Source organism: Bubalus bubalis, chromosome 17, assembly GCF_019923935.1.
Source record: "Bubalus bubalis isolate 160015118507 breed Murrah chromosome 17, NDDB_SH_1, whole genome shotgun sequence".
Classification (NCBI taxonomy): Eukaryota; Metazoa; Chordata; class Mammalia; order Artiodactyla; family Bovidae; genus Bubalus; species Bubalus bubalis.
Window position 1 is genome coordinate 38,161,469 of NC_059173.1, and position 27,891 is coordinate 38,189,359.

The window sequence follows — 27,891 nt, forward strand, 5'->3', positions numbered from 1 at the left end:
GGTTCCCCCACAGTAGTCAGCTCTGCACCGTGCAGTTCACCTACTCAGGCAAGAAACTGCTGCATGGCCATCTCCTTGCACCCATAAATTACTGTCCCCAGGACGCAGGTGTAGTTTCCCTCTGAACTTTTAGAAAAGCGACCCTGACAGGCGCTGATTAAATCAGGTAAAGGAACTCAGCGCTGCAGAGCCGCTTTTCTCATTATCCGAGGTCACCCTATAAATAAGCCTCCTCTTCCCCCACATTTAAAATCCCTGACAAAGTTTCTCCACAGACCTGAGTACACACTCTGGGCCCACAGGATGGGGTGATGGGAAGCAAACAGAACTTGAGTTGGTTGTTTAGGCCACTGGCAGAAATGTGTTACTCTTCCACTTTTGGAGGATACAGATAATCTCTGAGAGGTAGTTGGGAGCTTAGTGGTGACAGTTGCCTTAGGATTTCAGCGTCCCTGTTGGAGGTGAGCAGCTCCAGGCCAGCTCCACAGGCCTGCATGCAGCCGTGTCCCTTCTTCTTGACCTCACCTGCCACTCAAGGCCAGTGTTCCTGTTGTCATTGTCTTCATTCTTTTACAGCCAGTAGAACAGGCGTGCACATACTACCCCAGCCTTATCTGGCATGGAGGGGACTGTGCTTGAAGTTGCTGTTGGGCTCCTGTTTTTCAGTGCCCCAGAAAGGCAGGTCGTGCTGCTGTGACTCTGAAGAAAACAGGGGAGGGCTACAGCTCAGGACGAACAAGTACCTGAAATAAGTGCCCAGCATTTTCAAGCTTTCCTTCCTGTTGATTAGTTTTTGGTAAACAGTTTTTGCCTTGACGGTCAGTCTTAACAACATCAGTTAAAAAATGCTGCCGCCTGTTTAGAAACCATGTTGGTTTTAATTTTCGCAATATGCCTCTTTCTGTTTTACAAAGCTGAGCCACCTGTTTAAACTCTTCTTGTCTCGTGGACTAGGGGAAAGAACCATAGGCTATGTGTAAGAGGTTTCTTTTTTATTTTTTTTTCCCTCCGTGAAGTAAGACATTGTTCTTATTCTTCGTGGCATTCAAAATTCTGCACAATTGCCTCTTTTGCCCTTTTGCATTTAAAAGTGAGGTAATTAGATTTCCCAAGGTTCAATGGTCAAGAGCCCTCTCATCCTGGGAAGTTGCTTCCCCACACCCCTGGCAAGAGGAGTTGTCTCACATAATCCAGTTATTGCTGTATTGTTGTTCTAAAGGCACTGCTTTTTCAGAGGGCAAGCGTAGCAGGAAAATTCATACTCAATATGTCCCTTTGCTGATATTGCTGAGTTGTTTTTTTTTTTTTTTTTTTTCCTGCAGTTGAATACAGTTACTGTTTTCTTCTTTGACTTAGTTTTGAGGATTTGTAAACATTTTCATAAAAATCTTTTCCTTTCCTACCTTTTAGGAGTTCATCTCAAATATGCCTAAATCTTTCATACAGAGATTTCCTATTTAGTTTGCTATTTTTCAGATATCTGATAGAAACGTTATGACTGCTGAACAAATGGAAAGAGGATTTGTAACATGTTGGCACCAAATAAATGAGTGTCATGGACACTGAAATACAACCTATCTTAATCACTCTGACAGTGAGATCTGAAGCTTTTTTGGTCTTGTTTATGCATTTACTCAAATAGAGACTGTTTTCACCTTTCAGCAAAGCACATATGTATTTTTCAAGTCTGGGTATTAATTTTTTAGTCAAAACTAAAAGGAACACAGAACATACACTCTTAGCTTTACGGAGTCGGCCAAAACATTTTGCTTTTACAACATAATGGCAAAAACAACCTTATTGGTAATTGACTAATAATTCATTTAAATGATGTAGTCTGCAGCCTATGGGGAAAGATGACAAGATGGTGAAGGGATTAGGGGAAAGCTTCCAAAATCCTCTTTACCAAAGATGTTAAAGCGTCTAAGTGCTAAGAGTGTTCTTTCTAAACAGGTTAGTTCAACATTCCAGACAGTCTGTGACTCAAATTCGTGTATTGGTCCACACTTCTCAGTGAGATTCTTCTGTGGCCCCATGGGAAGAATTCATCTGAATTCCCCCATCACTGAAACAGTCCAGACTCTGATTTTGAAAGTGAAACCGGCAGAATGATGAGCTGTGTGGTCCCCGTGTACACTGTAGAGATATCCATACATGTACACACATTCATTAAGTTTCCTTAATGCTTCAGAGACAGTAATAAGAAAGGTCCTAGTTTAAATTGAAGGCCCTTCTTCTCAGCTTCTATAGGATTCATTCCCGAATAGAGAGGTGTATTCTTAATAGCGAATTTATCTGAAAAGACCTCACCTCTCCAAGCTCAATACAGAAAAGGAAATCCTTCAGTAATGAATTGATGCCAGGTTACTTTTACCAAGTGAGGCAATAAACTGGCACAATTTGTTAAAACAAATCTTCCATTTCAGTTATCTAAACCAATATATATTACTGCATTGTTGGTAAATTTTGGGGAATCTTTCTCAATTAAAGTGCAGGGTTTTTCCCCTGTGACAGCACAGGAGAAATTTTACTTTCCCTGTATAACAAATTTTGATACCTAAGAAAGCATCCCACAAAATAACAGGCATACTTGTATTCTCGCTAAAATTTCTGATCTATATCACTTCTAAGGAAAGAATTAGGTTCAAAGTTATGCCCCAGACCAAAACATTTGCTTAAAATGAACATACATCAGTGTTAACTAGTTTTTCCTATTGAGTTTATCATTCCAAAAACTTAACTATAACTGACAAAGTCTAGGTCATGATAGACAAGTAAAAATATTACAGAATATTAGCCAAATATTAGAAATATGTGTATAACATACACTTTTGAAAAACTTGTTAGTTAAGGAACTGCCCAATTCAGTTCAACAAATGCATGTGTATTAGGTATAGGTCCAAGGCACAACTGTGTACTGTGGCTGCTGCCTTTTGACTCCATTAAAAAGACTGGCCCTCCTCCTGTCTCTCTTGCTCAGTTCTTTCCCTTTTCTCTCTGTTCTGGAATTTGTTATTGTTGTTCAGTCGCTCAGCCATGTCTGACTCTCTGCGACTCCATGGACTTCAGCACACCAGGCTTCCCATCCTTCATCATCTCCTGGAGCTTGCTCAAACTTGTGTCCATTGAGTCGGTGATGCTATTCAACCATCTCATCCTCTGTTGTCCTGTTCTCCTGCCTTCAGTCTTTCCTAGCATCAGGGTCTTTTCCAATGAGTTGGCTCTTCGAATCAGGTGGCCAAAGTACTGGGGCTTCAGCATCAGTCCCTCCAATGAATATTTGGAATTGATTTCCTTTAGGATTGACTGGTTTGACTCCTTGCAGTCCAAGGGACTCTCAAGAGTCTTCTCCAACACCATAGTTCAAAAGCATCAATTCTTCGGGGTTCAGCCTTCTTTATGGTCCAGCTCCCACATCTATATATGACTACTGGAAAAACCATAGTTTTGACTAGATAGACCTTTGTTGGCAAAGTAATGTCTCTGCTTTTTAACATGCTGTCTAGGTTGGTCATAGCTTTTCTTTTAATTTCATGGCTGCAGTCAACATCTGCAGTGATTTTGGAGCCCAAGAAAAGAAAGTGTGTCACTGTTTCCTTCGTTTCCCTGTTTGCCATGAAGTGATGGGACCAGATGCCATCATCTTCATTTTTTGAATCTTGAGTTTTAAGTCAGCTTTTAAACACTCCTCTTTCACCTTCCTCAAGAGGTTCTTTAATTCTTCTTAGCTTTTTGCCATAAGGGTAGTGTTATCTACATATCTGAGGCTATTGATATTTCTCCCAGCAATCTTGATTCTAGCTTGTGCTTCATCCAGCCCAGCATTTCTCATGGTGTACTCTGCATTAAAGTTAAATAAGCAGGGTGACAATATTCAGCCTTCATGTACTCCTTTCCCAATTTGGAACCAGTCCATTATTCCATGTCCGGTTCTAACTGTTGCTTCTTGACCTGCATACACATTTCTCAGGAGGCAGGTAAGGTGTTCTGGTTCCCATCTCTTGAAGAATTTTCCACAGTTTGTTGTGATCCACACAGTCAAAGACTTTAGTATAGTCAGTGAAGCAGAAGTGGATGTTTTTCTGGAATTCGCTTGCTTTTTCTATGATCCAACAGATGTTGGCAATTTGATCCTCTGCCTTTTCTAAATCCAACTTGTACATTTGGAATTTCTCAGCTCATGGACTCCTGAAGCCTAGCTTGGAGAATTTTGAGCATTACTTTACTAGCATGTTAGATGAGTGCAATTGTGTAGTAGTTTGGCATTCTTTGGCATTGCCCTTTTTCAAGATTGGAATGAAAACTGACCTTTTCCAGGCCTGTGGCCTCTGCTGAGTTTTCCAAATTTGTTGGCATATTGAGTGCAGCACTTTCACAGCATCATCTTTTAGGATTTGAAATAGCTCAACTGGAATTCCATCACCTCCACTAGTTTTGTTCATAGCGATGCTTCCTAAGGCCCATTTGACTTCGCATTCCAGGATGTCTGGTTCTAGGTGAGTGATGACACCATCGTGGTTATCTGGGTCATGAAGATCTTTTTTGTATAGTTCTTCTGTGTATTCTTGCTACCTCTTCTTAATATCTTCTGCTTCTGTCAGGTCCATACTGTTTCTGTCCTTTATTGTGCCCATCTTTGCGTGAAATGCTCCCTTGGTATCTCTAATTTTCTTGAAGAGATCTCTAGTTTTCCCCATTCTATTGTTTTCCTCTACTTCTTTGCATTGATTGCTGAGGAAGGCTTTCTTATCTCTCCATGCTGTTCTTTGAACTCCGCATTCAGATGGGTATTCTTTCCTTTTCTCCTTTTTCTTTCGCTTCTCTTCTTTTCTCTATTCGTAAGACTTCCTCAGACAACCAATTTGCCATTTTGCATTTCTTTTTCTTGGGGACAGTTTTGATCACCACCTTCTGTACAGTGTTATGAACCTCCATCCATAGTTCTTGAGGCACTCTGTCTATCAGATCTAATCCGTTGAATCTGTTTGTCACTTCAACTGTATAATCATAAGTGATTTGATTTAGGTCATACTTGAGTGGCCTTGATGCTTTTGAACTGTGGTGTTGGAGAAGACTCTTGAGAGTCCCTTGGACTGCAAGGAGATCCAACCAGTCCATTCTGAAGGAGATCAGTCCTGGGTGTTCTTTGAAAGGAATGATGCTAAAGCTGAAACTCCAATACTTTGGCCACCTCATGCGAAGAGTTGACTTACTGGAAAAGACTCTGATGCTGTGAGGGATTGAGGGCAGGAGGAAAAGGGGACGACAGAGGATGAGATGGCTGGATGGCATCACCGACTCGATGGCTGTGAGTTTGAGTGAACTCCGGGAGTTAGTGATGGACAGGGAGGCCTGGCGTGCTGCGATTCATGGGGTCGCAAAGAGTTGGACACGACTGAGTGACTGAACTGAACTGAGTGGTCTAGTGGTTTTCCCTACTTTCTTCAATTTAAGTCTGAATTTTGCAATAAGGAGTTCATGATCTGAGCCACAGTCAGCTCCCTGTCTTGTTTTTGCTGACTGTATAGAGCATCTCCATCTTCGGCTACAAAGAGTGTGAAAGTGAAAGTCACTCAGTCATGTCCGACTCTTTGCGACCCCATGGACTGTATAGTCCATGGAATTCTCCAGGCCAGAATACTGGAGTGGGTAGCCTTTCCCTTCTCCAGGGAAACTTCCCAACCCAGGAATCGAACCAGGATTTCCTGCATTGCAGGCAGATTCTTTACCAACTGAGCTATGAGGGAAGCCCATACAAAGAGTGTAATCAATCTGATTTCGTTATTGGCTGTCTGGTGATGTCCATATGTAGAGTCTTCTCTTGTGTTGTTGGAAAAGGGTGTTTGGTATGACTAGTGTGTTCTCTTGGCAAAACTCTGTTAGCCTTCGCCCTGCTTCTGGAATAGGGGAGAGCAAAGGGAAAAAATGGATGTAAGATAGGCAAGAGTCACGTTGTGCCTAGACTGGATTGTTTGTTATGGGTTAGCTCTTCCCAGAGTGCATGCAGAAAATTAGCAGTAACCCTACAGATAGCTATTTGTAGGTGTTTCACCAAAAGCAGAGGATAGATGGAGAGTTCTGGGGGAAACATCAGGTTAAAGAAAATTCAGGAGACCATCATGGCTAGGCTTCCCTAAAGTTAATAAATCTTTAACATTCTACTGTGCATTGTGGGAAACAGTGTATATACTATTACACTTATTTGATCATGCAATACTTCTTCCTCTGAAAAGACACTAGTATCTCAAGGGGAATGCTGGCATGGTCCATGAAAACAAGCAGGAAGCTGCACCTCTCTTGGGAAACATGGAAGCTTGAAACACATGCCTAAGTAAGTGGCCCAGAGCAAATAGAAACCAGTCATCATGAAATGCACCTCCTAAGAATACTTGGCTTTTCAGGCCTTTTTATTGGAATTAGGATAGAAGAACCAATAATCTAATTACAGCTTTTCTTTCTGGGATGTCTACTAAAAAGCCCTTTTATGGGGAAAAAAGTAAAAACAAAGGCACTTTTAGGAATTACGCTCTGTCAGCTGCCAGTGCATCAGCTGCTTTTGAATTGGGTTTAGAGATGACTGTCATTGACTACCCTTCACTGTCATTATGGCCCACAGGACTTCTGAAAACTATCATTATTTTTAGTGACATTTTAATGATAGAATTACTCTTTTCCCCTCCATTTTTGGATACTGAAGCTAGACCCATGTAATTCATGGTCTCTTTCTCCCCACCTTGCTCGCTGTATTTCTTCCACTCAGCATGTCCTTTCTTCTGCTATGTCCATATCTAAATTCTGTCCTTCCCACTCCAGTTTATGAACCAGTAATTTCTTCCTTCTTTCCACACCAAAGCACTTTCCTTTTGCTTGCTAGCAGTACCTCTTAATACCATGTTTTCTGTGTCTCTGGATCCTCCACCTGCCCTCACAAGCTTGTTGCATAGTAGCTGTACTGCTGCTGCTGCTGCTGCTAAGTCGCTTCAGTCATGTCCAACTCTGTGCGACCCCATAGACGGAAGCCCACGAGGCTCCCCCGTCCCTGGGATTCTCCAGGCAAGAATACTGGAGTGGGTTGCCATTTCCTTCTCCAACGCATGAAAGTGAAAAGTGAAAGTGAAGTCGATCAGTCGTGTCCGACTCTTAGCGACCCCATGGACTGCAGCCCACCAGGCTCCTCCATCCATGGGATATTCCAGGCAAGAGTACTGGAGTGGGGTGCCATTGCCTTCTCTGATAGTAGCTGTACAGTGTGTGTTAATTGATGAATGACTGGTTAATTATGAGTAGAGCTCTGTTTCCTCTCAGTTACTTGTTGTATATTGCTAAGCAGATACGATAGGAAAATAGAAGTGGCAGAAAGGATTGCCTAGATGGCTGGTTCTTCAGGACATCCCTTGTAAATAAAAAGCAACAGGATAAGGTTTATTGAAGCAAGTGTAGAATTCAGGCAGGCCCTCAGCCACCTTTGAATTGCGAACAGCTGGACTCCTCCTACACGGAGGACAGCTTCCTGTGAGGTGCTTGAGCACCAGCATTCAGCTGCTGTTTCCCTTGTCATCATCTCCCAGAGAGCCTAAAGGTCCTCTCTGTCGAAACCAAACATTCCTTAGTGCTTTAGTCAAAAGTCTCTCCAAGTTTTCTGTATCTCACAATTCTATAGAAATTGTTAATCAAGGGTCAGGCCAGTATTCAATATAGTAGGCCAATTACTATGAAATGTTAGCACATACTGGAGGCCCCAAGTCACTAAGCATCCAGCTTTCAAAGGGTAGTCAGTGCTCTGACCACCCCTAGTGTCCCCTCTGTCACTGCCATGGAAGCTGAAGGCAAAAAGCAGTCTATAGCTTAGAGGAAAATCTATAGATGCAGATATGAAGGAAGAGGAATTGCTCAAGGGAGCTAACCCCAGGGACAGCCTTGAAGGCCTCAATGACTCACTTCCCACTCCCTGTATTTCCCTACCTTGCCGTGTTAGGCTACCCGAGATTCCAGTTACTAGAGGAGTATAATCATTTCTTCTCCCTATTCGATTACTGTGTCTTGAGAGCAGAAGCCTTACTAGACTGTGGGTTCATTTTCTCAAATGTGCCAGCACTATTAGCCACCTGCTCTCTGGCCGCATGAGCCGAATTCCAGGAATTTTGAGAGGTTCCAGGCAACCTTGCACCTCCCCTTCTTTCCTCACCCCAACCTCCCTACCCCACCACCCACCACCACACCATTTGCTGGTTTCAGACTTTCTGCACCTACCTCTACTATGAGGTCACTGCGTGTGCAAAACCTCGGAGCACTGGTCACATAGCAGTTAATTCATCAAGTCATTAGTAATTGTCTAGCACACATAGTAGGTACTCAGTAGATGTTTATAGCCATTCATGCTGGGTCCAGTGTTCTCCGAGGTATCAGGTGAAGTGTGTAAGACAAGGCGTTGGCCATGGGGTGGTAACCTTTCTACTCCACTTAGCCTGAGGAGGGAGCCACACAATGGAAGCATTTTCTGTTCTGAGAGAGGGAGCTGGAATTGCACCAGCGAACGGTTAATCCCTTCCTCTCTGCCTCTCCCAGGGATTTGGCTTCCAACTGTTCAGCCTTGCAGCCATTGCTTCAGATTCCTGCACACAAGAGATAGTGCTGCTCAGATGGCGGGGCTAGGAGGACGCCAAGCTCTCCCCACTCGGTTCCACCACCTCCTCATAAAGGTCCCCAAGGTCCCTTTGGAACACAGTGGAACCAGTTTACCATGTGGGCATTTTATGTGCTTTCACTGTGCTTATTAAATATCACATCCCATTTTCAAAATAGCCCTTTTTGCACCAGAATGTGTGATGAGGTTGTTTCACTAATCCCTAGAAGTTTTGTTTCTTCCTTCAACAAGTCGGTAGCCATTCTTTTGGGAAAAGCATTAACATGCATAACCACTATAGTCAACTTCAGTGCTCATTAATGAAGCCCAGAACTAACAGTTACATTGTGGTAATTTGACAAAGCCATCTAAATCTATGCATGTTTTTTGAAAGCTCCCTAAACATGCTGCTAAATCCCCTAAAAAGCTACTAAACTGCTTTGGCAGCCATTAGCCCAGCATAAGCAGAGGAGCTCTTTTCAGTAAGTGAACAAACAGAGAAAATATGCTGAATGGCTGGACAAATGTGTTTCAGCTGGCCCTTTCATTTACCGATATAAGGGTGCAGTCAATATCAATCACTGTTTTCCCTGTTGCCCTGAAAATCACAATATCTCTTTTCATCCACCAAGCTCTTTTCACCACAGTAATGTGTCTTTAGAATGACACTGGCATCAGCCTGCTTCCGCTGTCTAAAGTCCAGAGAGCTTAAAACACATTTCAGGATTCAAGACTGGAACCTTCCTCCCTTCCGTTTTCCTACCGCCCACTTTCTCCTCCCTCCCCCAGCATCCCCTCCACCACCCCCCCTACCCCAGATTCTTTTCAATTCTCCCAGCTTTCCTCGCTGAGTAAACAGAATTCACCTCTCTGTTTTAATGCAGCTCTCCAAAGTAAACGGAGACAACTCTATCTGATATTCCTAAGATTTAAGAACTCATTAAGGAGATGCACATAAAGAAATGCTTTTACATGTCGGTAATAGATCAAAGGTGGAAAGGAATGTGGAAATTCTATGCTATGACAAGGTGTGCTGATGCGCGGTACCTCGCTCTCCATCAGTCTCCTTCCTCGGCCCTGCCCTTATCACTGGTCTCCTCCCACCTCCCCCGCCACACGCACACTCACCCTTTGTCTTCCTGTGTTAGAGGTCTTTGTTGAAGTTGAAGTGTATGTGTTCAGTCCTGTCTTTGCGACCCCATGGACTGTAGCCCACCAGGCTCCTCTGACCATGAAATTTTCCAGGCAAGAATACTGGAGTGGGTTGCTGTTTCCTTCTCCAGGGCATCTTCCCAAACCAGGCATCGAACCCACGTCTCCTGCATTGCAGGCAGATTCTTTACCACTGAGTCACCTGGGAAGAGGTCTGTGCCTGTAACTTTACCATTGTAAGTTCCTAAGCACCAATGCCATAACATAACATCTTTTTGCCTCCTGGATCTCAGTACTTAATATATTGTTTTGAAATTAAAGTGATTACTAATTATCCTTTTGAAAACTCAAGTGGAATGAGTCTCAGAGATCAATGTGGATAAGTTTATAGTTGTAGAAGTTAACCATAGATGAATATCTGAAATGTGAACATTCCTAAAAAACAGTATGATTGTTCTCTACTTTTTTTTTTTATTATTCCTTTTTATCCTATTTTTGTTTTTATTTGTTTGTTTTGTGTCAGATCATAGCTGTCTGTAAAGAGGCAGCCCTGCTGGCTCTGGAAGAAGACATTACAGCCAACTGCGTTATGAAAAGACACTTTACTCAAGCCTTGAGCACCGTGACACCCAGACTTCCTGAATCATTGAGACGTTTCTATGAAGATTATCAAGAGAAGAGTGGGCTGCATACACTCTGAGAGAATGTGCACATTCGTTATGCTAAAAATCCTTCGTAGAGAAAGGTTGTTTCAAAATAGTGTCAAAATAGCCTTTAGTAAGTGAAATGTCTGAAATATGTTGACCAGATTGAGGGGCTTCCATTCTTGCAGACATTTTAAGTCATATGGTTGCAATGAAAATATCCATGAAAATCTCTGGACAAGAGTTAAAATTAGTTTTATCTAGAAATGTGTGCTGAGTTTTAAAAATCAAACTTTTATATTTTTATTACTGACCTGGTTTATTCCTCCCATGGTGCTTTCCTTTCTTCAGAATCCATTTCAGTGCTTTTCCAAAAAACAAAACTGTGGGCATCAGTTTTATACATGAACATAGAAAATGCATGGAGTTGAAATCACGGTTTAAAATATTCACATATCTTTAATTTTGAAGGCCAGCCCGTGAAATGGCTAAATGCCCCAGCCAGGCTTATGTGACCTTATTTCCAATTACATATTTATTCTCATTATAATTCATGCATACATTTTTGGCATTAGCCTTCTTAGGTCTGTACTCGTGGCAATGAAACAAAGAATTGAGAGTTATCTCATACCCTGTAATGCCCTTTGAAAGATTAAAAAATTGGAAATATAAGCTCAGTCCAGGTCTAGAGAAGTACTTGGTTTTTGTTGTTGTTGTTGTTTCCATGAAAATGCTATAAATAAACCATATGAGGTGTTCATGTTTTAACTTGTACACATTTCCAGGTTACCAGTAAACTTTTTCAGTTGAAAGAAGAACCGACTTGTACTGTTAATCATATTGTCTTACATTTCATTCTAAATATCTATGTTTATGCTCCAAATTATTTGTCCTTGAGATTTCTTGACACTAGTAGTCCATAAGTATCCTTGAAAAAGCTGTTGGAAATTGATGGCTTGACTTCCAGTTCAGAAGCTGGTGATGGGAAAGAATGTGCATTTAAACCTAGTCACTGGAGGTCTTTGAGAATTCCCAGAAAGACCATAAGGTGAGAGATACCTGATTATGAAAATATCGAAACTATACAGTTTTGTGGTTGTGGATATTCTGAAGTCGTGTCTCAACTGTTTCATCCTTTGACTCTCAAAAGTGGATTTTGTAAGAGTTTTTTTTCTCAGACTGCATTGGTTTACTATTACAGAAAATCTCCCAAGGGATGAAGAATATTACTGCTATTTAGAAATGTGCTATCAAATAAATAGTGGAATGTGGCCACTTAAGTTGAGATTTTAATTAAAATTAATTAATAATAAAAATTTAGAGGACTTCCCTGGTGGTCCAATGGCTAAGACTCTGTGCTCCCAAGGCAGGGGACCCAGGTTCCATCCCTGGTGAAGGAATTAGATCCCACATGCCACAACTAAGACCCAGCACAGCCAAATAAATAATTGTTTTTTAAAGAGAAAGAAAGCAATTTTAAACTAATACAGTTATGTAAAGTTTAAAAATAAAATAAAATTTAAAAAAAAAATAAAAAATAAAGTTTAGTTCATCAAACCTGTTAGCCACATTTAAAGTGTTCAAAGGCCACATGTGACATGTGTCTGCCATATTGGACAGACTAGATTGTAGAACATTTCCATCACTTAGAAAGATCTGTTGGATTCTGCTGATTAGAAACTATGGCTTACACCTTGAAATAAATAGAACCTCGAAGTTTCTTTTGTGCTTCCCACTATTCCTTTAGTTATTAAGGGACCGTAATGCAAAGAGTTGACTCATTGGAAAAGACTCTGATGCTGGGAGGGATTGGGGGCAGAGGAAAAGGGGACAACAGAGGATGAGATGGCTGGATGGCATCACCGACTCGATGGACGTGGGTTTGGGTGAACTCCGGGAGTTGGTGATGGACAGGGAGGCTTGGCGTTCTGCAGTTCATGGGGTTGCAAAGAGTCGGACATGACTGAGCGACTGAACTGAACTGAACTTCTTTAAGTGCTAGGGTACAAGAAAATGAGAGAAAAACTTATTCCCAAAGGCCTAACCAGGAAAATTAAAGAAATCCTGTTGCCTATAAACTACAAACAAGAACAGGAAGCTTGAACCAACACTGAGACTCTCAGATGGGGCCTGGGTGCTGGGGGTGAGAGGAAGGCAACCGCTACACGGAGTTTAGGTATTTATGGCCACTCAGACCCGTTAGCCCATATGACATTTGAAATTGTGACTGAGCCTCATACATAATGTTCAGATCTTTAGAGACCAACACCTTGAGTGTAAGAACAGACTAACATTCTCCCACAAGCCAGGGAGACCACAAAGAGCTTCTCTTGACTTGGTCTGTGCTTTGAATTAAAGAACTAAAATCCTGCTTGTTGTAATTTAGCTGTTAAATTGTGTCCAACTCTGCAAGCCCCCAGACTGCAGCCTGCCAGGCTCCTCTATCCATGGGATTTTCCAGGCAAGAATAAGAATACTAGAGTGGATTGCCATTTCCTTCTCCAGAGGATCTTCCCAACTCAGGGACCAAACCTGTGTCTCCTCATTGGCAGGTGGATTCTTTACCACTGAGCCACCAGGGAAACCCCAAAAGCCTGCTTACAGAGTTTATAATCCCAAAGGGCGTGTGGAGCCTCCACACTCTCCTGGTGGAGTATACATCAGTACAGCCACTTCAAAAAGCAAGTAGCGTAACTAGTAATGTTGAAAACCCTATAATCCCAATGGTTCTCCCAAGTGTATAACCCAGAGCAAGTTATTCAACAAGGTAATGAATGTGAAAATCATATTACCATTATTTGTAAGTAGTAAGAAACTGGAAACAATATCCATCAGTAAGAGAAGGAATTTCTATGAAATACTCATACAATGCAGTAACTATGGCAGTAAAATAAAATAGCTATATGTAAAACAGTAATCTCAAAAAGAAGGTTTCAGAAGAATACTTAATATTTAAAGTTTTAAGGCATGCAACGTAATATGTTGTTTAAGGGGACGTGTAGTAGAACACTACATGGATGGAAACCAAACACTAAGTATTGGAGAAGAATTTCCTCAGAAAAGTTGAAATGCTTCATATCTTAAACTGAGTGATGAGAATACAAATATTGATTGTAATACAATCTGTAATTTTTGTATACCTAAATATTTTACAGTTTTTAAAAGATGACCTTAAATTGACATGTTTTGATGCAAGGGCAAAATGCACCTGTAGCCATGTTCTGCATTCTAACCAACATCATAATCATAAATTCACCCCACTCCATGGACTTCCAATGCAACCTGCCACATTTCTGGAAAATCAGGAATACCAGGCATGATGGAATAAAATGCAGACAAGTAAATAAGGATCAGGTTTTTAGGACCCAGGAAATAAGTAGAAAGAATTTGGTTCCTACTAGCTTTTTTTAATTTCTAGTTTTATTGAGGTACAACATACAGCACTGTATGTTTAAGGTGTGCAGACAGCATACTTACATCATGTACTGATGACCACAATCAGTTTAGTAAACATCCATCTTCTCAAACTGATCCAAAATTAAAGAAATATAAAAACGATATTTTTTCCTTGTGAAGTTGGAAGAAATTTGTCAGTGAAAGTTAGTATTTAGGTGCTACACGTCTTGCAGTGGGTGGGAGAAATTAAATCTCAGAGTCAGTCCGTGGCACTGTGATCATACAAAGAGGTAGAATTTAAGGATTTTAAGAGATTTTTATATCACTACATCTGTAGTCAATTCCAAGCCAATTATTATTGGTTTTTTTTAATATCTTTAGGTAGCTATCGATTGCCATTGAAAAGGCAGTGATAGTCCTTTACTTGAAGTTTGTGCCTTTTCTACAGCAGTAACAGTAAAGGTCTGAGTCGCAAAAAAGAGCAGGTCAGGTGTCACTGATGAGAGTTTACCTAGTTTTAACTCTGTAACGATTTGATTTCTCATTCTAGAGTCTCATGTTTATGAATTTAAAATGGTGTATGATCCTATTATTTTGGATTGTTTGTGATTGAATACACAATACAATTCATGGAAAATTTAAGTTCAACAAGGAAAGAAAATACCCAGCTTCCTGTCTAAGGACAACTTGGTTTGGGGGCATCTATTTGGTCAAAAATATTTCACTGGTTCAGATTCTTTCCAGGGTTTGGGGATATTCACATTGACACTTTTTGCAACATTCCAAGGGACTTTAGTTTGTATAGTGAAACTAATATTTCCTTCTAATAGCAAAACTTAGAAAAATGGCTTTTAAGTTCTTTGCAAGCAAGAAAATTTATTTATAAGTTTAATACCGACCACCCTAACCTAGCTTGAAAAGTATTCAGGTCTGTGCTATTTCTAATGCATAAAACAGATTTTTAAAATAATATATAAGCTTTCCATTTTGGAAAAATAATTATTGAATTTTATAGAAAAACAAACCTGAGTATCTGTTTCATTTGTCTTAAGCAGGAGAAGGCTGTAGAAAAGGTGCTCAAAAGATAGAATAAAGTAATTCCCTGGCCCGTATGTATAATGTCTTCAGTCCTTGAATGTGAGGTTGTTAGAGTCTTGGTTCATTTTGCCGTGTTTTCCTGAGTCCTTCCTTTAAAGATGAGCACCCACCAGAGCACTTTTTGAAATTATATATGCATTGATTTAACAATAGTTTCCAAATATGCTCCATGTAGAAATTCTAGTTCTCCAAATTGCTTTGCTTTCCTCCCTTCTTTTTTCATTATGCCAGTTGTGTGCATGGATAGACTTTATCTAACTTCTATGTCAGATATACCCCCGTAACATGTATCTTTTGGGGAACAGAATTCACTGGCAAATTTAAGCAAAAAGAGATGTTACAAGTTTTTTAATAGTCTACAAAATCATTGCAAAACATGTAGATTCTTCTTTCAAGACTTAGCCACAGGCTTCCTCGTGGCTCAGTGGTAAGGAATCAGCCAGCCAGTGCAGGAGACATGGGTTCACTCTGTGGTCTGGGAAGACCCCACATGCCACAGCGCGCCACAGTATTGAGCCTGTGCTCTAGAGCCCATGTTCCACAAGAGGAGAAGCCACCACGGTGAGAAGCCTGCACACCACAACTAGGGAGTTGCCTCTGCTCACCACAACTAGAGAAAAGCCCACGCAGCAACGAAGACCCAGCACAGCCAAAAATAAATAAAATTACTTTTTTTAAAGAAACGTAGTAATAAACATTCCTGGGAAGTGTTTAACGTGTCACACAACACACAACAAAACCTAAGGAAATGGAAAATTGAGCTCATCTATAATGGAATTAGAGAACAGAGAAATCATGTGTTAAATATTTCAATTTCTATCTGTCAGGTACAACACAATTTGGACCAATTTGAAAATGTGCTCTGTAACCACCATGTAATAAAACTAAAAATAAGAAGTACAGAAACAATAATAACAAAAACAACTACTTAGAAGTTCAAAATTCATTTAGAAATAATTATTTGATCAAAGAAGTCAAAATCAAAATTATGAAATATCTGGAAAATAATAATGAAAATACTATTTATGGTTGATGACAAAAAATTTTTAGCACAGATGGTTATATAGTCAAAAATTTATTTAGATCTTCAATCTGATCATTGTTATGCTACCTAAACTGATTCAGAGCATAAAGAAAAAGAAATCCCAATACTTGCTGTGATAGCATACTGCCAACCCCCCTTCACTAGCTACATATCAAAATCTTTAAAAGAAGTACCTTTTAAAAATGATTACTCAAGATCAAATAGTAATTTTAGCATATTAACAGATCAAAATAGAAAAAAATACTCAGTTTTATGGGAGTCATGCCTCTTTTTTTTTTTAAGTAAAGATAACATTAACATGCTAAAAATAGTAATCCTAAACCAATGGCCAGTAGCATAATTAAATATCAGAAACTAGATCAGTTGTTCATCTTTATTGCTTGAGTGCTAGCCAATGAAGGCATACTTGGAAATAGAGTAAACACCCCAAGATAATTCACTGAGAGATTATTATGTAACTAACTAGTATGGCCTCAGACTTAACTGACTGTTAACAAAAAAATAAGGTCACATTTTCTTTTATACTCAAATTATGTCTTCATCCTCCGATAACCAATTCTATTGATTCTGCCTCTTCAAACACTCTCTGGGACTCTCCTATTCACATACTTCAATATTTGTTAAGTACATAATGGCAGAAGCTTAACACCAGCTCCTCACTGTCCACTCAGTACCCCCTACCCTGCCCACATTGTCCCCTATGTGAATCACTTCCCACCCCTGGGCCCCTGCTGCTGGCTTCTAATGAGCTCCCCCAGGTCACCACCGCTCTTTCCCATCTCTTCTCCCTAGTTTAGACAGTGCCCTTACCTCGACTTCCCCCAGTGTATAGGCTAACACTAGGCTGTGATTTTTTTTTTTTTAATAATAATAAAAAAAACAATGAAAACATCTTAGTTTCATGATGGATATCAGATCTCCTAGAGTCTGTACGCGTCTTCCTCTGTGGCATATGGTCTCTTTCTTCTACCCTGTTGAAAGATCAGTTGGGGCTTCCTTAGTTGTTTAGACAGTAAAGAATGTGCCTGCAAAGCAGGAGACCCAGATTCCATCCCTGGGTCAGGAAGATCTCCTGGAGAGGGGCATGGCAACCCACTCCAGTATTCTTGGACAAAGGAGGCTGGCGGGCTACAGTCCATGGGGTCGCAAAAGAGTTGGGCGCAACTGAGCAGCAGTTCTTGAGTGACCTTTAAGGAAGCTAGGTCAATAGAGGAATAAATGAAGGTGGTTACACTATGTTACATACTTGATGTGGTTTTTTTCCAAAGAAGTTTTAATTCATTGTGTCCATTAAGTAATCTTCATCCAACCCCAAATCCAACCTTCTAAACTTGGCTTTGTAGTGCTGAGACTGTTCCTTGGCAAACCACAATACTTTTTTGCCACCTGATGCTGGTAGGCTGCAGTCCATGGGGTCGCGAAGAGTCAAACACGACTGAGCAACTTGACTTTCACTTTTCACTTTCATGCATTGGAGAAGGAAATGGCAACCCACTCCAGTGTTCTAGCCTGGAGAATCCCAGGGACAGGGGAGCCTGGTGGGCTGCCGTCTATGGGGTCGCACAGAGTCGGACACGACTGAAGCGACTTAGCAGCAGCAGCAGCTGTAGCTGTGCCAGTAGGAGGCGCTAGAGGAAGACTTCGAGGCTAGACTAGAAGATGGGACTTGCTGTGCTCTGTTTCCTGTGGGTACCCTGTGTCTGCCCTGCCTCTTTCCAGAACATTACCTGATAATAGTTGTGTGTGTGTGTGTGTGTGTTTTAACCCCAACTGTGGCATTACCTTCCCACAGCAGTTGAGTCCAACATTTGCAAATACAGCCTCCCTTCCTGCAGAGATGCTGGCACTGGGAGAATGTTTTGTGGGCATATAGAGTCTAAGGATATTAGACCAAGGAGGTTTAATGTAACACTGGATTGAGCTCAGGGTATGATATAGGTTCATTTAGCACAGATTCTGGATTAAATATGTTGTTTGTTTAGCTGCAAGTGGCTGTCATAAGCTACTTCTTTATTTTACTTGTTTACTTGTACATTGTCTCTGTTGTCTCCAAATGCTTCATGCATGTGGGGATTCTTGTCTGTTTTGCTCACTGTTGGATTCTCCCCAATCTCCATTGTAAGTGAAGAAAAAAATTTTTGGCTTCTGTGCCAAATTAAAAAAATAATAACTTCCTTTTTCATTTGCCTGTGTGCTCACTCAGTTGCTCAGTCGTGTGAGACTCTTCGACCCCACAGACTGTAGCCCAGCAGGCTCCTCTGTCTATGGGATTCTCCAGGCAAGAGTACTGGAGTGGGGAGCATGCCTGCCACGTCAGGATCTTCCTAACGCAGGGACAGAACCCGTATCTACTACGGCTCCTGAATTGAATCATTACTGCTGAGCCACCAGGGAAGCCCGTTTAATTTGCATAGTTACACACACACACAAATGTGGCCTTTTGTGCTTGCTCTCCTCTGTAGAACATCTCAGTAGAAATTCTTCAGAAAATTTGATGAGCGTGATTGAATGAATGCAAAAGAGCCTATTGGCTGAGAGTCAAAGGACAATAGTTCACCATTTCAGCTGCTGCTACTGAGCTTTCTGAGCTTCTGTCAAGAGAGAAATCTGGTCCTTTGTCTCCTGTTTTCACCTGTAACCGTTCACCACATTATCCCTCCATGTCGCTCCCATTTTAGTAATAAAATATCTAGTAAAAACTAGGAGGAGGTAGAATCATTCAAGTCGATATGTAAATATTAACACTCATTTTTAAACATTTCACAATGGCCCATGCTTTTGGAAAATCTTGAGATTTTTGATAGGCTGTCTCACAAAAAGTTGATGTACCCAAAAAAATGAAACATTACAGTGAAGTTTTAGCACAGAGCCAGCTTGTGCCAACCCAAAGAACAGTAAGGATTTTTCCAGTAGCTTCTGGGATAATCTGTACTGTTCGCCTCTTACGGCAGGTTAGAGTTCACCATCACAGGGCATATCAGACCTGAATTACAGGAGTCACAGCTTGGAACCACAGGACTTTGTTCAACGCTCTGGGCAGAAGATGTCCAGGGTCAGGCTTGCTGCCCTGGGGAGGGCTTCTCCTCTAGCTTCAGAGAAGATAAGGTCCACACGTCTCCCCCCACTCCCCTTCCCTGGAGGGTCAGTGGAGGTGGACACTGCCAAGCAACTTATACCACAGTTCACATCTTTCTTTCATGTTTTCTTTCAACAAGTTTCACTCTTTACCGTGGTCCCAACTGGCCAGCCCTGGTGGACTCCAGGTACACTCCATTAGAAAGCGCACTGTGGAAGAAGGCAAAAGAATTCTGGCAAAATCACAGAATGTGGATAATAATATACCAATTGCAATGGAACATTCACGCATCTCATGGGGGTGCTGTGAGAACCAATTAATGTTTGTAAAGGCCTTTGAGTTCCTCCGAGGAAAGGTGCCACCAGAGCGCTAAGCATTATTGTGAAAGGATTATGTGCACAAATACAATACCAGGAGCCAGGATATTACTAAAAATAAAGCAGAACTTTCTGTGAGGAAGGTAAGGAAGGAAATGCCTCACTGAAAAAGGCTTAACTGTCTTTTAATACAAATGCTTAGGCTACCGGGTAATGGAACAGCAAATCTGAGATTCTATTCTAGGTGAAGGATTATGTTTTCTCGGCATTGTCAAGGTGCTGGGGAACAAAACAAAGTGACTGCTTTACCCGAAAGGAGGTTCGAGTCTTTGAAAAAGAGATTAAGAGGATGTTTGGCTATTGCCCTGTGTCCATCCATGAGGAAAAAGGCAACAGAAAAGCAAATGTTTATTTGCTTTTGGGGGGGAGGGGTTAAAAAATCGGAAGGAAGGAGACTGCTTCAAATTTTATGGTGGCTCCCAATAAATCTAATGATGAGGATTAAAGCTTGTTAGACACCGAAATAACACTTTTCGTTTGCTTCTTTCTCAAACAAATGCTTCAACATCTGTGTTTGAAATAGCCAAAGTAGTATCTTCTTGCTTGAATATTTACAAAAAATGATAACATTAACTCTACAAACAAACAAAAACCCTCTACTTTGTCTGTGATATAAGTAAACCAGGCTATATTTATGGACTGGGTCGTAGTGTTTTCAAAGCCCTCGTTAGGCACTGGGTTCATAAAATTCACAGCTGAAATGGGGATGAAAACCCTGTCTCCTCCCAACCCCTCTTTCTGACCCTTTCCTTCTCCTCCACCTGCTTATTTTATAACAAGGCCTCTGGAGTCTGAAGCAGATTAGCAAACAAATAAATCCTTTAATGTCATGGAATACTTTCTGCAGCATAAATGGGATTAATCTGCCAACCCAGCAAATTCTACATTTCAAATACCTCAGCTGCATTAATAAGCCACTCTGCCAACCCCCTAATTTATGGCACAAAGGTCATTTTATTTTCATGTTTGCCCTGGTTAGACTTTCTTTCTCCTTTCTACCCTCCCTTTCCATCTCCCGCTCTCTTGTTTTCCCCCTTTGAAAATGTCCTGTACGCAGCCTTCAGACAAGCATCAAAGAGCGCAAATAATAACCTGTGGTTCCCAGAGAAGCCAGAAGAGTGAAAGAAGGTGGGGCCTGAGCCGCCCTTCACCAGCCCCAGAATTTCCCGCGGCCGCCTCTGTGCAGCCCTGGCTGGACAGCGTTGGGCTGAGTGAGGCCTGGACGGCACGGCCAAATGCAGGCACTCTATGGCCCTTGAACCTTGTTTCCCCAAATTTTACTGTGATAATGAAGCAAAGCTGGGCTGGTTCTGTAAACCCTACTCAGACATTTTAAGAACTGCAAATGGGTTGAGTTTTGTATGAATGGAGAAGGCAGGCCGCCTGATCTCTGAGCTCAGAGTTAGAAGGTATCTCCAAGTGCCATTGAATTCAAGGACTTGCTCAAGGTCACAAAGTAAGAGGGTCAAGCGGGTGGTTTACAGTCACTGGTTCTTCCGCCTGCCTGAGCCAGCCTGTTCCCACCCAACCGCACTGCGTCCCTGAGGAAAGGATCGCCGCACTGCTCTCACTCAGGAGCCTGAAGGGGAAAAGGCTATTTTGGGGTTATTTACTCAAAAGCCATTGGGTATATTCTGAGTCATATTAACATTTCCCCTTACTCGCCCTTTGAAACCCGAACACCATGAGTCACTGTTCTGTCCTCTTGGTTAGTGACCGAAGGGAAATGCTTCATTTTGAGAAGTAGGGCCTCCTGGCTGTCGTGGATATGTTTCTGAGAGTCACAATGGACACAGATGTGATGAAGAGTGAGGCCATAAGATCCATGCAGCTGTGAACCCCAAAGTCCTCATGGCACGTGAGCCAGAGAGACTCCTCCTTCCTGAAATACACAGTGTCCATCAGGCCTTTAAGCTAAAATAGTAGGAACAATGGGGTAAGGAAGAGCAAGAACGTAAGCATGTTTCTCAAGAACAGTCATGACATCAGGACCTTTCATTGTAAGACAGCAAAGGTTAACAAATGAAGTACAGCAACATTCCACACAATGGATGAATCTTAGCAACAGGATACTGAATGAAAAAGAGGGTCCCCAAAGGTCACATGACACCCTTTATATAGGTTAAAGCATGGTTTTAAATCCATGAGCAGTTTAGGAAGACAATGCAACTACATAGAAAGAAAAACAAGGAGTTAACGGGCTCAGGATTCAAGATGGTGGGGAGGAGAGACGTGATGCCAGCTGGGAAATGTATAAGTAGATATGAGTTATTTTCTGGTCCTGCTTTCGTTTGGGAGATGGGTTCATAGATGATAAGTATTTACATAATACATTTACATGTTATTTACATACCTAGGATTGAGCAGGCACATTATTTATATTAATACTTTTGTGAGCTAAGTCACTTGTCATGTCCAACTCTTTGCAACTGCATGGACTGTAGCCTGCCAGGCTCCTCTGTCCATGGGGATTCTCCAGGCAAGAATACTATGTGGCTTGCCATGCCCTCCTCCAGGGAATCTTTCCGACTGGAACCCAGGGATTGAACCCACATCTGTTTATGTCCCCTGTGTTGGCAGGCAGTTTCTTTACTGTTAGCACAACCTGGGAAGCCCCTCCCCACTGATAACCACCAGTTTGTTCTCTATGCCTGTGAACCTGTTTCTGTTTTGTCATGTATTCCTTTGTTTTACCTTTCAGATTCCACACATGAGCATTTATCTTTCTCTGATTTCTCCCACTAAATATAATGTTCTCTAGGTCATCCATGTAGCTGCAAATGGCATTATTTTATTCTTTTTTATGGCTGAGTCATATCGATTTCTTTATCCGTCTTCTTTATCCATTCATCTGTTGCTGGGCACTTATGTTGTTCCCATGTCTTGGCTATTATAAATAATGCAGCAGTGAACACTGGGATGCACATATCTTTTCAAATTACTGTTTTCATTTTGTCTGAGTCTTTTTAATTGATCACAAATATTACAAAACTTTAATCCAACTTTAACTCATTCTTCTTAAAGCAGCTGTGCCATCCCAGGTGTCCCTTCTGTCAGGCAACATCTATCAACAGTTAAAACACATCAGCTTCTCTCTCCCTGGAATCCATTTACAACATGAGTTTTTTAGAGATGTCCAAGGCTGTTTATTGGCAACATTGTACTAGCAAAAGCATGAAAAAATCCTAGAAACATCCCAAAGGTGTATCGATAAGAGAATGATTGAATAAATTATGGTATAGCCATGCTGTACACGCATGTAAAAAGAACAAGAGAAAGTTTTATAGTGATAGCTAGCTACCAGCCGTGTGTTAAGTGCACTTATACAGATTGTCTGATACATTCTCGGCCAGTCAGTTGTCAACCGGGGAGGTTGAAAACAGGAGACCTAAGAGACATGACAGGTGAAGTAACTTGCCCAGATTACACAGCTAGCACAGCTAGGCTTCAAGTCACAGAAGTGTGTAAATGTGTGAAACGTTTTGAGAAATATGTACCAAGGTTGCAATAGCAGTTATCCCTCTAAAACATGGTAGAGCTATGGATGTTTTTGCTTGTCTTTAAAATAAAAAGAAGAAAGCGTGTGTCTCAGACCCATTCCTTTCTTCCTGGCTGTTCCCACTGCTCCCAGGTAAGCCCAGGTTTTGTACTCTCATGCTTGGTTTACACACTAGTCTCCTGGGCTCTGCTTTTTCTCTAAACATCCTGCCTGACCCGTCCCTCCAGAGGGTGCCCTGCCTTCCAAGAAAGTCCTGCTCTTCGGGCTGGAATCACCTGACCACCTCTTAATGATCCAAACGTTTCTTCCTCCAGGGTTCAGTCTGACCAGCTCTGCTGCAAGCAGCCTCATCTTTTCCCTTCCCCTCACTGTTCCATGTTTCTGCCCCTTCATGTCCTGACATGGTTTGTGGCCTCACCTGCTGGGACCCCAACCGTCCTTCTTTTCAGCTCTCAGCCAAAGACCACCACTTCATAAAACTGTCCCTCCATGGCTCTGCCACCTTTCAGTGCTGCCCCCTCTCCATGCCTTGCTGTGGCATCTGGGCCATTCCTTTTGGTACTGTGTTCTTGCGGTTTTTAATATATTTAATTTACTGGGTGTTTAAAAAATATTTTATTTATTTGGCTGCATTGGGTCTTAGTTTTGGCATGCTGATTCTTAGTTGAGGCATGTGGGATCTAGTTCCCTGACTAGGGAGCGAACCCAGATCCCCTTCTTTGGGACCCTGGACTCTTAACCATTGGACCAGCAAGGAAGTCCCTATTATGCTTTATTCTTTTTAGGAATAAAGTGACTCTTAAAGGCAGACAGTACCTATTTGTCCTTTTTTGAAACATTCAGCACTGTTCTCTACCTGCTGTCCAAGAAACATATATTTAATAATGTCAGTGAATTAATGTGGCCATGTTTTTTTTAATTTATTTATTTTAATTAGAGGCTAATTACTTTACAATATTGTATTGGTTTTGCCATACATCAACATGAATCTGCCACAGGTGGCCATGTTTAAAATAGCAAGCTTACGGATACTGTCCAGAAACAGAATCATAGATGACTTAACTGAAGTATAAAACACATAAGCATTACTGCCAAGTAAATCTTCCCCTGTTGTGACACCAGTCCCTCCATGACTGGCCTTCTCATCCTTAAACCAAACCTCTTCCATGGCGTTGCTACCACATCTGTCCAGCTGGAGGCTCCTGGGAGCCTCTGCCTAGACCTCGCCTTGGATTTGGACTAGGTTTGAACCTTTAGTTAGTGGTATTTCTCTTCCATCCCCAAGCGATCCAGGGGCCCGCCCAGAGTCACCTCATTAGCATAAAATCAGGCCAGGTTGAAAGGGGATGATCCCCTGGAGAAAGAAATGGCAGCCCACTGCATTATTCTTGCCTGGAAAATTCCATGGACTGAGGAGTCTGGCAGGCTCCAGTCCATGGGGTCGCAAAGTCAGACACAACTGAGTGACTAACATATATATATATTGAGAATATATATATATATTGAGAAGAGCACAAGACACTCTGCTTGCCCCAGGAGGAAAGTACGAGGGTTTTAGGAGCCCTGTGCCAGGAACCAGGGATGAAGACCAAATACGTATTTCTTATTATATCACATTATCACACCCTCAAACACAAAACTCACACCTACCTTTTAAGGTGGTAAAGGATAAAAATGAAATAACGTGTATGTGTGTGTCTGTGTGCACGCGTGTGTAACCCAGACCTCATCTTTAATGAGAGCTCAGGGGCCTTTCCCTCCCACCTCCCTCCCAGCTCTGGTTCTAAGCACAGGGCACAGCCTCCCTACATGCACGTACTTCTGCCCTTTAAATACATCCTGTGGAAATTTGAACAATTCAGAGACGTTTTTCTGAACAGGCATCACCTGTTCTTTTTCACAAGGATTATTTATGTGTTCGATCTGACACTGTTTCTTTTTTTCCTTGCAGAGTTTCCCTTTCTTGTGAATCATATTCCTGGCCAACAGGGGCATACTTATCATTTTTTCCTGAACTTTCCAAAGCCTGTTTTCCAAAGTCCAGGACTCACGTCAGCTCAGCCTGATGGTCCCTTTCCTCTGTTTGACCAGGAATGACGCAGTCATTTTTGCTCGAGATTCCTGGAAATTACACAATAGCCATTAAGTTCTTTTTCGTCAGATTTAAGTCAAGAATAGAAGTTCCCTTGTTGTTTCCTCTGTCTTCTTGGTGATGAGGGCATTAGGAAGACTGGCAAGGACTTATCACATGGTTTACTTTTTTTTCTGTACCTTTTTTTTTTTTTAATTGAGATATAGTTGATGTATAATATCATGTGATTTACTTTTAGCAGACTAAGACTTCTGCTAAAATCTGAAACTTTGATGCTGGTCTCCATCATCGCCTAATTTACCTGTTAATTATCTGATATTGATAAAACATTTTCTCACTTGACTTTCAGAATAATAAAACAGTAATAGCTTTACATTTATTGTGCATCTTCAATGTGTATACCAGGCACTTGTAAGGGCTTTAAGTACAACATAATTTTTAAGCTTAAAAGCAACTCCATGCTTATATATATATATATATATATATATATATATATATAAAACTTAGTTTAAAAAAGAAGGATATCCTGTCATTTGTGACAACTTGGATAGACAGTGAGGGTACAATGCTAAGTAAAAAAAGTCAGAGAAAGATAAATACTACATGGTATCATTTATATGTGGAATCTTTTTTTAAAAAAACAGATACTGTATGTGTGCTAAGTCATTCCAGCCGTGTCCAACTCTTTGTGACCCATGGCCTATAGCCCGCCAGGCTCCTCTGTCCATAGGATTCTCCAAGCAAGAATACCGGAATGGGTTGTCATTTCCTCCTCCAAGGGATCTTCCCAACCCAGGGATTGAACCCATATCTCTTAAGTCTCCTGCATTGGTAAAGGCAGGTTCTTTACCATTAGTGCCAATCTTTTTTTTCTTTCTTTCTTTTTAAATAGATAGTAGAAAAGAGGTTGCTAGAGTCTGGGGAGTGGTGAAAATAGAGGTTAGTAAAAGGGCACTAACTTTAATTTTGTGACTCTAGTTGATAACACTGTATTGTACAGTTGAAATTTGCTAAGAGAGTAGAACTTAATGTTCACACCAAAAAAAAAGGCAAATATGAGGTGATGCATGGGAGAAATCATTTCACAGTGTACACATACATATATCAAATCATCACACTGTAGACTTTAAATATCTTACAATTTCATTTGCCAATTATACCTCAAAGCTGGAAAAAAAACCAGTCAAAACCAACCCCATAAGGTAGGTGCTGTTATTAGTTCCCATTTTACAGATGGGGAAACAAGCACAAAGACTTTATGGAATTTACCTAAAGCCACGAGGCTTGCAAGTAGGACAAGGAGGATTCTAAGCTGTCTCAAGCCACCACTCTTGATGGCTTCTCCTGCTTGGGTCCTAACACCAGTTCCCTAACTCACCAGCTGCCTAATCTTGGGGAAAGTTGCTTCAAGTATGAGTCTCAATCGCCTCATTTGCAAAACTTGGAGTAACAATATCAGCATTGTAAAGATTGTCGTGCAAATGAAGTGAAGTGTGAAGGGGACACCAGGCTGTCACAGCACCCCGCCACCCACATCTTCTCTGCTCCCAAGCTGCTCCCTCTCTTCACGTGTTCCTAGATTCCATCATATAATCACCGCATACACTTTTGTTGATTCCCTAAAAAGATATTGCTTGGTAGTATGTCTTTGTATAAGTGACATCTATGAATCAAGGAAATATATCATTTCCTTGTGCATTTGTTTTGTCTGGCTGGTGTATTGATAATTTAAGGGGCAAGAGACATATCTTGAATTTGTTTGAGTTCTTTCAAAGCCCAATGTTGAATGTCACACTCTCTCAATACTCGATAAACAGTTGTTGTCCTGTGCTTAATCGTTCAGTTGAGTCCGACTCTTCAGGACCCCATGGACTGTAGCTTGCCAGGCTCCTCTGTCCATGGGGGTTCTCCAGGCAAGAGTTCTGAAGTGGGTTGCCATGCTCTCCTCCTGGGGATCTTCCCAACCCAGGGATTGAACCCAAGTCTCCTGCACTGTAGGCAGATTCTTTACCATCTGAGCCACCAGGGAAGCCCAAGAATACTGGACTGGGTAGCCTATTCCTTCTCCAGAGGATCTTCCTGACCCAGGAATGGAACTTGGGTCTCCTGCATTGCAGGCAGATTCTTTACCAGCTAAGCTACCAGGGCATATTAGTATTTGCCCATAAAAGCAAATGTAGCAGCTCTGCACTGTGCTAAGTAAAAGATGCTTTTTTTCCACCCCCAGTGCAGAATTGCATTCTTCTCCAGGGTCATTTTTCCTTCCATCAGAGAGTGGGGGAGGAGGGGGCCAGGGCAGGGGGCAGCACTTTCAGGAGGGTGTAGAGAGAACAGCCACCCAGTGCTCGGCCGCCAAGTCCTCTGCGCCCAGCCTTGCCAGGTGACACTATAAGGAAGCAGAGGAGGCCACTAGCTGGAGGGTGAGGTGGGTGGACTTGTCTGGACGCGGCACTGAGCTCCAGAGCTGCAGAGTCCGCAGGAAGACAGAAGGACACAGCTGAATTCTCTCCTCCGAGGTTTGGGGCACGTGTGTGCTGGGCTTGCGCATCCCGCCCCCGCTTGTGTGTGCTCATACAGTCGTGTCCGACTCTTTGCAGACATGCTTCTGCCAACGTCTCGGCGGGACTCGATGAGAGGACGGTCAGGAAGCAGCCCCGCTGGGAGAGAGGGCAGCTGTCCGCACCAGGGACAGGCTGAGCGCAGGCCGGAGTGACTGGAAGCCAGAGCACTGCGGTGGTATCTTGTGGCTGCAGTTTTCCTGTCTCGCCCACTCAAGACTTTTATGACTCCTGCTGGAAAGCAAGCAAATCAACAAAATTAACTCATCTGAAAGCTGACCTGCTAAACCTCAGGCTGGAGACCATTCTTTCTCCCCGGAAATTAGTAAAC

General features: G+C 41.9%; 1 protein-coding gene across 6 annotated transcripts in view; it reads left to right on the top strand.

Annotated features, from left to right (window-relative positions):
* The window catches only part of SPATA5 (spermatogenesis associated 5), a 350,490-nt gene extending 322,840 nt beyond the window's left edge, over positions 1 to 27,650 (top strand). For 3 of the 6 annotated variants that reach the window (XM_006078935.4, XM_044930399.2, XM_044930402.2), the window contains one exon: positions 10,299 to 11,234. In XM_006078935.4, coding sequence (XP_006078997.1) covers positions 10,299 to 10,475 — 177 coding nt within the window. In that variant the 3' untranslated portion in view covers positions 10,476 to 11,234. Of the gene's footprint in view, positions 1 to 10,298; positions 11,235 to 27,599 lie in introns of those variants that run through there. The other 3 variants (XM_025268023.3, XM_006078937.4, XM_044930400.2) reach the window with 2 other exon arrangements.
* Positions 27,651 to 27,891: the final 241 nt, after the last annotated feature.